At 53.8% G+C, this 8420-nt stretch overlaps 1 protein-coding gene across 8 annotated transcripts; it reads left to right on the top strand.

Annotated features, from left to right (window-relative positions):
- The first annotated feature begins 15 nt into the window (after positions 1 to 15).
- On the top strand, positions 16 to 7870 carry GPS1 (G protein pathway suppressor 1). 8 transcript variants are annotated; one of them, XM_043964212.1, is made up of 15 exons: positions 57 to 148; positions 1139 to 1342; positions 2358 to 2450; positions 3152 to 3333; positions 3677 to 3841; positions 3947 to 4082; positions 4208 to 4285; positions 4766 to 4823; positions 5222 to 5307; positions 5531 to 5625; positions 5935 to 6040; positions 6306 to 6386; positions 6538 to 6675; positions 6808 to 6942; positions 7085 to 7870. In XM_043964212.1, exons 1-15 carry the CDS (start codon positions 83 to 85, stop codon positions 7157 to 7159), a joined length of 1698 nt encoding a protein of 565 aa, XP_043820147.1. In that variant the 5' UTR covers positions 57 to 82; the 3' UTR covers positions 7160 to 7870. The 8 variants fall into 8 exon arrangements, with proteins under 8 accessions (XP_043820152.1, XP_043820151.1, XP_043820147.1 ...); XM_043964211.1 differs by having other exon boundaries at positions 4763 to 4823; XM_043964213.1 differs by having other exon boundaries at positions 76 to 148; positions 1142 to 1342; positions 4763 to 4823.
- Positions 7871 to 8420: the final 550 nt, after the last annotated feature.

Here is an 8420-nt window from a genome sequence, read left to right as displayed (position 1 = left end):
GAGCCGGCTTTATTTCCCGTCCCACCCCCCACCCCACCCCCCGTGACCCGGATGTACTCATGGCGAGGCCCAGGTGACCCGGATGTGGACGGCGCCGCGGCGGGGTAGGAGGAAGATGCCGCTGCCGGTTCAGGTGTTTAATTTGCAGGTAACGAGCCGAGGGGCGGTGCCGCCCGGCCTGGCCCGAGCCCCGCGGCCCCGCCCCGTCCCGGCTCCATAGCCCCGGGCCGGTCCCGGGAACTGGGGGGGGGGAGCCCAGGCGGGCGATGCCCCGACTGGGGGGCGGGGGAGGGGACGAGGGGGGCCCCGAGGCGCACCGGCCTCCGCCTCCGCCGGCCCCAGAGGGCGGGACCCGGCACGCCCGGGACCCCCCGGTATCCGGGCTCCTCGCGCGAAGCCGGGGGAGAGGCCTGCGGCGCACGCTAGGAGATCCCCGCGGGGCGGGGCGGCGCGGCCGTCCTGACCCCGGGGTCGCGCTTGGGGAAGGAAGCCCCGGCTCTCGCGCCCTCTCCTTGGGCCGTCTCCACACCCACCGGGCCCGGGAGCGGGTCCTCCGGTTTGCTGCGGGCCACAGCCCCGGGGTTCGCCGAAGCCGCGGTCCCAGAAGGGGGTTCCAGGGGTCGGGCAGGGGGCGCCCGAGGGAGATGGCTCGGGTCCGACCGGGCCCAGCTAGGCCCTCGGTAGGCCTTTCACCCCGCCCCAGGGACCCAGGATTCTGGAGTGCCCGCTCACCCGGGGTACGTGATCCTCTGCGGATGGAGCACCCAGGACGGACCGGGGAGGGGGGCGTCCTCCGAGAGCCTCTGCCCCCTTCGTGCCCGCCGTCCTTGAGCTTGCCCCTTCCCGGCTGCTGTGCCGGGGTTCCCAAGACGCGAGCCCCTTCCTCCCTTCCTCCTTCCCTTCCCCGCCGCCGCCAGGTGGGGACGCTTGTAGTCAAATTCGCGCCCCCTTCGGTAGGACTCTGTGCGGTCCGCCCCTGGCGTTTCAGGGTCTCCCGGCCCCCAGGTATGGGCCCCTGACGGGGAGCCCGGCCGGGTCAGCACCGCCACGGCTCGGCACTCTGGCCTCGTAGGGGGCCTCCCAGTGGCGGAGAGGTGCTTCGACGCCCCCCTACATTAACACTGTTTCTCCCCTTCAGCAGCCAGCCAGCTCTGTGTCAGGGTCGGGGGGTGCAGAAAGTCAGGACAGGATGAGGGATAGCTCGGCCCCCAGCTCAGCCTCTTCATCAGTGACAGATCTGTACTGCACCCCTCACAGCAGTAGGTCAGACCTCTTCCTCCCTGGCACAGCCGGAGACTTCAGCCTGAGCGCCAGTCTGTCGGCCTGTACGCTGCTCTATGAGGTACCTTCCAGGAAAGGGGGTCCCCAGCGAGGGAGGAGGGAGCTGAGCCCCAGCCGCCCCCCCGCCGCGGCTGGCCCCCCCCCCCCAACTGCTTTGCCAGCCCCGAGATCAGGGACTCAGCGCCGAGGGCAAGGAGGGGGGAGGGCAGAACTCAAGGCTTTCCGGGACCACTTCTCTTCCCCCCCCCCCCCCCCAGCAATTGGTTCTATGATTAGGAGCCTGTGGAGCAGCGGTACTCTTTCCTGAGGTGTGGTTGGGGAGAGGTAGGCAATAACAGTGAGCCAAGTTTCTGGAAGCTCTGCTTCGTGGCCCACCTTTTGGAGTTCACCAAGACATGGTAGAAACAAGGAGTAGGAGCTGATGACCTGAGATTGCAGCCCTATTACTTTTTTCTCCTTTGGGAATACCCACTATGATTTCCCAAGTAGATGCCTTTATCCTTTTCTCCATGTTCATGGCTGTAACTGCTGTTGCAAATATTACTGCTCCATCTACATAGGACAGATGGTAGGGGATGGCTTAGGATGTGGCAGGGTACCCTTTGCATCCAGAGGTTGAAATCTCACCTGTTTCTCCTTTATGGCTTTGAGGAAACCGCATCAGGCCAGTAGTTGGGAACTTACCTTGGGGATGCCAAATAGTGACTGTCTAGGTCTCTTTATTTCTGATTTCCCCCTCTACAGATGGTGGGTTAGGAAGGAACTGGGTACTGGAGGTTGTGTTTATGGGCTCCGGGGTCCTGCTGAAGAATTCCTTAATCTCTCCCTCTATCCCCAGGTTGGACAGTGTTAGAGAGATGGGGTTGGTGGAGAAGTTGGGGCTGTAGGAGGCATCCTTTGGATGGAAAGCTCTGGTGGGCGGGTATAGTATTTGTGCACAGGAAGAATGTGGCAAAACCTTGGTCCTGGGTGGAGGTGGGGGTAGGGGGATAAAGGGCCAGAATAAAACTGTATGCTAGCTTGCCATGGGCACTCCCCAGGTTGGAGTGCACAGGTGACTGGCATCTGCATTGCAGGGGGCAGTGGAACCCATGCAGATTGATGTCGACCCTCAAGAGGATCAGCAGAATGCACCAGACATCAACTATGTGGTGGAAAATCCCACCCTGGTACGAGAAGAAGGGCAGATGGGGGTTGGGGTCCAGATGGTAGTACCTCTACCTTTGGAATGAAAATTCTTGGGGATGGGGTCTTCTTGAGCTGTATGACAGAGGGTACCTGCATGATATTACCTAGGCTGGCATGGGTAAATTGTACTACTGGAGAGGGGTGAGGGCCCTCCAGTGGTCATGGCCTAACTGTTCTGTTCCCTGAATCCATCCTACACAGTGGCTAGAACAGTCTTCAAATAACCACCACCACATTCATGGCTTGGGACCTGCAGTGGCTCCTTATTGCCCATTGCATCAAATCTGAACGCTCCCCTGACTCATGAACCCTACTCTTCACTTTTTCTAGCCCTAACATGGATCCTCTTCCCCAAGCAAGCAAACCCCTTCACTTTGGCCTCCATACACGTTGTTCAGTCCCTCCTAACTTTTGTGGCTCTTACCCCTACTTCAAATGCTCTCTCCTTTTTCTGGCAACCTATGGCCCTGGTTCTGCTATCTTCAGTCCACATTTGTGTACACAGGTTTCAGTCATATGCATCTGTGCCTTTGCACGTACGTGACTTTTAATAAAACTGTTAGGTCTTATGTTCTCTGAAGGCAGGGATTATTCTTCAATCTCTTATCTTTATATGGTGCCTAGTATAGGGATTTATACATTGAGGACACCATACCTTACAACTCTTCCCTTTCGCTATCAGGACCTGGAACAGTATGCATCCAGTTACAGTGGACTGATGCGCATTGAGCGGCTGCAGTTTATCGCAGATCACTGCCCACAGCTTCGGGTAGAGGCCCTGAAGATGGCATTGTCCTTTGTGCAGAGAACCTTCAATGTGGATGTTTATGAGGAGATCCACCGGAAGCTCTCTGAGGCGACCAGGTCGGGCATGAGGATGTGGGAGGAGAAGGGGAATGAAGGTCCAGATTAGGGGGCTCCCAGAAGCTGAAGGAACAAGGTCTGGTGCCTAGAGACCTCCAGCCCTGGCCCTGGAGAAGAAAGTAGGTTTCTCATGGGGGTGGGGGGGGGCAAAACAACAGAGATAGGGAAAAATCAACTTTGGGGGAGAGGAAGAAAAAATGTGAAGAGGGCTGCAAGGGACAGGTTTAATTGCTCACCCTAAACAGCTTGGCTGCTCTTCTCTACTACTGTCCCCCTACTCCTCCCCATGTCTCTGATGGCCATGTTTCTCCTGCTGCTGCTGCCACCACCACCTTGACCACAGAGAGCTACAGAACGCTCCTGATGCTGTCCCCGAGGGAGGGGTGGAGCCCCCACCCCTGGACACAGCCTGGGTGGAAGCCACCAGAAAGAAGGCACTGCTAAAACTGGAGAAGCTAGATACAGACCTGAAGAACTACAAAGGGAACTCCATCAAGGAGAGCATCAGGTGAGAAGAGTGGGGCGACAGGAAGCCAGGGAGCCACATGGAGGAGCAGCAGTGGGAGAAATGGGCTGTGAGCCTTCGGCCTCATTCTTCGCTTCTCCCTGGCAGACGGGGTCACGATGACCTGGGTGACCATTATCTCGACTGTGGGGATCTCAGCAATGCCCTCAAGTGTTACTCCCGGGCTCGGGACTATTGCACCAGCGCCAAACATGTCATCAATATGTGCCTCAACGTAATCAAGGTGGGAGTGGGAAACTTCTAGGCTGGGGAAAAGAGACCTGGGGAAGGTTCCTTACATCCCTGTGGGTCCTTAGGAGGCCAGTAGGTGGTGCCGTTGAACCACATTCCATGTTCTCTGCCCCGCAGGTCAGTGTCTACCTACAGAATTGGTCCCATGTCTTAAGCTATGTCAGCAAAGCTGAATCTACTCCTGAGATTGCTGAGGTAACCGCGCTGCTGCCTTCTCTATTCCCCACTGATCTTTCTTAGGGTTTGTTCCATTTCTGGGTGCTTCCTGGAACCTCATTTCCACTCACTTCCCACCACACTCACATATTCAGTTTGGGTTTCTTCTGTAGGCTTTCTCGGTACCACTTTTAAGTCATCTTGACCCTGCTTATTGTACAGAACACATCCTCTCTGCCTTTGTATTTTTTTTTTTGTTTTCTTTTTTTTTTTTTTTAGTTTTGGGGGGGGGAGGCAATTGGGGTTAAGCGACTTGCCTAGGATCACACAGCTAGTAAGTGTTAAGTGTCTGAGGTATGATTTGCACTCAGGTCCTCCTGACTTCAGGGCCCGTGCTCTATCCACTGCGCCACCTAGCTGCCACTCTGCCTTTTTTATCAGGCTGGCCCCAAGGGATAGAGAAAAGACAGTGGTGGCGGTTGTTCATTCTCTTAGTCTGTATCTTCCCTTTCACAGCAGCGAGGGGAAAGGGATAGCCAGACTCAGGCCATTCTTACCAAGCTCAAGTGTGCAGCAGGTAAGGAAAGGCTGGGTTGAGCCTCCCTGGGGGGTGAGGGTTGGTTAAGGAGGGCAGTTCCCTAACACCCTCCTAAAAACACGGGAGTGAAAGAATATGCTTTTCTGTAACCTTCACATTCTGCCGCTCACCCTGGAGCACACAGGCAAGGCAGCTCAGTCCTCAGGAAGTGTAGAACAGTCTGTAACAGTCTCTAGTCATGGGTGAAACCTGCCCAATCCCTAACTTTTCAGATTTTATTTTCTTCTGATGGTTGTGCAAGCCCAGACTCATAGTGGGGAACTGGGATCAGGGACCAATTACTTGGGATTTACTACTGGGCTCCCCAAACAGGCCGCTTTCTTTTAGGTGGATTTTTGTTTTCACTCGTCTCTCTCGTTCCTTCTCATACCCCTTAGGCTTGGCGGAGTTGGCTGCTCGAAAGTATAAGCAGGCAGCCAAGTGCTTTCTTTTAGCATCATTTGATCACTGTGACTTCCCTGAGGTGAGAAGGAAAGGGAAACAGAAGGGAGGAGCATGTGGCTGGTATGTGGGGAGGAAATCTGGAGCAAGGTTGGTTTGGCTAGTTCTGCTAGGGGAATGGCAAAAACCATCCTTGTCTTTCACTGTCTCTGACCCCTTTGCCTGGCTGGCCTGTGAGTTGTATTCTGTCCCACAGTTCTGCCCATTGGGCCCCTGAACCCTCTATCCTTGGCTTTTCTACTCAGCTACTGTCCCCCAGTAATGTGGCTGTATATGGTGGTCTCTGTGCCCTGGCCACCTTTGATCGACAAGAGCTACAGCGCAACGTCATCTCTAGCAGGTGGGTGTGCAAATGCTAGTACCCCTGGTGTCGGGGGCTCAGGGGCAAGGGAGTGGGAAGATGCTTGGTTCCATGCATGATGGAAGTTGGTTTCTCCAATTCATCATAACCCATCTCTTACTTCAGGCCCTTTCTTTAATCCAACTCATCCACATACCCCTGTTCCCCAAGCCTTCTCTGGCTTCTTCCCCAGGGTTATTCCCTAAAAAGTCCAAGCCCCTCAGGGCCTCTCAAGCCCAGTTTTTAGTCCCTTTCCCTGAGCCTCTTGGCTGAAAGGGACCATGAAACTGAGGGGTCTGGCGTCTGCAGCTCCTTCAAATTGTTCTTGGAGCTGGAACCACAGGTTCGGGACATCATCTTCAAATTCTATGAATCCAAATATGCCTCGTGCCTAAAGATGCTGGATGAAATGAAGGTGAGACCCAAGGGAATTTGGGTTGACCGAAGAGAGCTTCACTAGGTCTGAGAAGGGACCTGAGATTGGAAAGGGTTGGGGGCTGGGCAGTGAGCTTGGAGGAGAGGTTATTAAATGCATCTTGGAAGGGAAAAAACAACCTTGGTACAATCAGAAGTAAAACCTAGTTAACCCTTTTTAGCTAAAGCTTCTTCCCTTCTTGTTGGGGGTATGTTTTGGGGTTAGAAGACAGGGTAGTGTTTCCCTGACGAGTTCTCTGCTACAGGACAACTTGCTGTTGGACATGTATTTGGCTCCCCACGTCAGGACCCTCTATACCCAAATCCGAAACCGTGCCCTCATCCAGGTGAGTTATATACTTAAGGACAGGAGCTGGGGCAAGAAGTCAGGGAAAGAATAATGATACTAATAGTAGCAGTGTTTATTTAACACTTAAAGGTTTGCAAAGCAGTTTACATCTCATGAAGGCTGATTTCCTGGCTTCTGATCTTTCACAGTATTTCAGTCCCTATGTTTCTGCTGACATGCGTAAGATGGCCATTGCCTTCAATACCACCGTGGCTGCACTAGAAGATGAACTGACACAGCTGATCCTTGAGGGGCTCATCAATGCGCGAATTGATTCTCATAGCAAGGTGAGGGCAGAATTCAGAAAGAAGCGACTGCATCTCCTTGAAAGTATGGAAGCAAGAAGTTGGCTTTGTAGAGTGGTAGGCTATGGCAGGAGGAATAATTATTCCATGGCTGAGCTTCTGTTTGGCTAACAGATTCTGTATGCCCGGGATGTGGACCAGCGCAGCACCACCTTTGAGAAGTCACTGCTCATGGGCAAAGAATTCCAGCGCCGTGCCAAAGCAATGATTCTGCGGGCGGCTGTGCTGCGCAACCAGATCCATGTCAAGGTGAACAGGAGGCGGGGGGGGGGGGGGTGTTATGGCACAGGGAGAGAGCAAAGGCAGTTGGGCTCAGGAAGGGAAGCAGTACTCATTAGCACTAGTTTCCTTGAGATATTGGCTCAACCTTCAACTGTCTGTCTTGTTGCAGTCTCCTCCTCGAGAAGGGAGCCAGGGTGAACTAACGCCAGCCAACAGCCAGTCACGGATGAGCACAAACATGTGATTGGGGTGTGACACCCCCCACCTGGACCCCAGGACTGTGTTTGAGTGTCCATCCCCAACCCCGTGCTCCCCAGGTCTCTGGTTCCAGAGGCCCAGTCTGCTTCCTTCTCTATGAGCCTGGGAGGCTGCATCTTTCAATGCAGGGGGATGCCTCCTTCCCACTGAGCCCTGGGACGACCAGACTGCCGCCTCAGTGCCCGCCTTGCCAGTAGAGTTGTATCCCACAGGCGTAGTGGCAGGGATTGTCAGGGGTCACCTGGGATTTGCCCTCCCCACACAATGTTTTTCTTCTTTCTCCCCCTGCACAGCTGGGAACTAGAAGGCACGGTGCCATTGGTTCCCGCAGCCTGCCCACTGTGGGGCACTGGGCTGCTGAATTCCCTGGCTACTCCCAAGGCTGGCGGTTCCAGGTGCCTGCCTGGTGACCCCAACCTTGGCTGTTCCCCTATGCCAGAGGCTAGGGGAACAGGTCTGGCTGGGCCACCTCTCCTGCTGCTGTTCTGGAAAGGAAGGGGAGAGGCCTGGCTTGTGCTGGTATTTGTTCCCAATGAGCACAATGACGTGTGGCAGTACCTTCTACACTGCCCCCCCCCATCCCCAAACACGTTCTTGTTCATGCAATTTTTTTTTCCTGAGTTAGAAATGAGTTGTTGAATCTTTAGACCATTAAAAAGCAGAATAAAAACCCTCTCCTTGGGGATTCTTTTTTTGATGGCTGTGTTTCAATGAAATAGTGATTGCTATACTTTTAGCATTTTTTTAGGTCCTTATGGAGGGGGAGAAGGGGACAGGATAAAGGGAAGAAGAGGCCTGGAAATTTTTTCTTCAAAGTATCTGCTTTCTGGGACACCAAACACTGAAGATAGCTGAAAGCCCTACCTTTCAACACTGGGGTTTACCTAATGGAATGGGATGAAAAGTGGCATATGAGTCTATTCCTTTTATTTCAGAAGTGAGTATTTAAAAAAGACAGAACTCCTTATTTACAATATCCCTTTTTATCCTGAGTATGGTCATATTCTTTATCTAGTTCTTTTTTGCTACTTGACTAACACCACAGAATTTGGCTGATTTGGTGATGTTTTGTGTGCTTCCTGTCATCCAACAGTCAGTCTGATATAGTGGTAGGTCAAAGTAGCTTAGGTTTACCAGATCCTGGGAACTGTCCTAACTACGGGTGCTGAACCTACCTCATTGGTTGCTAAGATGAAGTTTGCTCACTTGGCCTCTTGAGAGGTTGTCATCTTTTTCCTTTACTCCCT

Source organism: Dromiciops gliroides, chromosome 4 (genome assembly GCF_019393635.1).
Source record: "Dromiciops gliroides isolate mDroGli1 chromosome 4, mDroGli1.pri, whole genome shotgun sequence".
NCBI lineage: Eukaryota > Metazoa > Chordata > Mammalia > Microbiotheria > Microbiotheriidae > Dromiciops > Dromiciops gliroides.
Note: the sequence above shows the minus strand (reverse complement) of the source record. Positions and strands in the feature narration are given on the sequence as shown.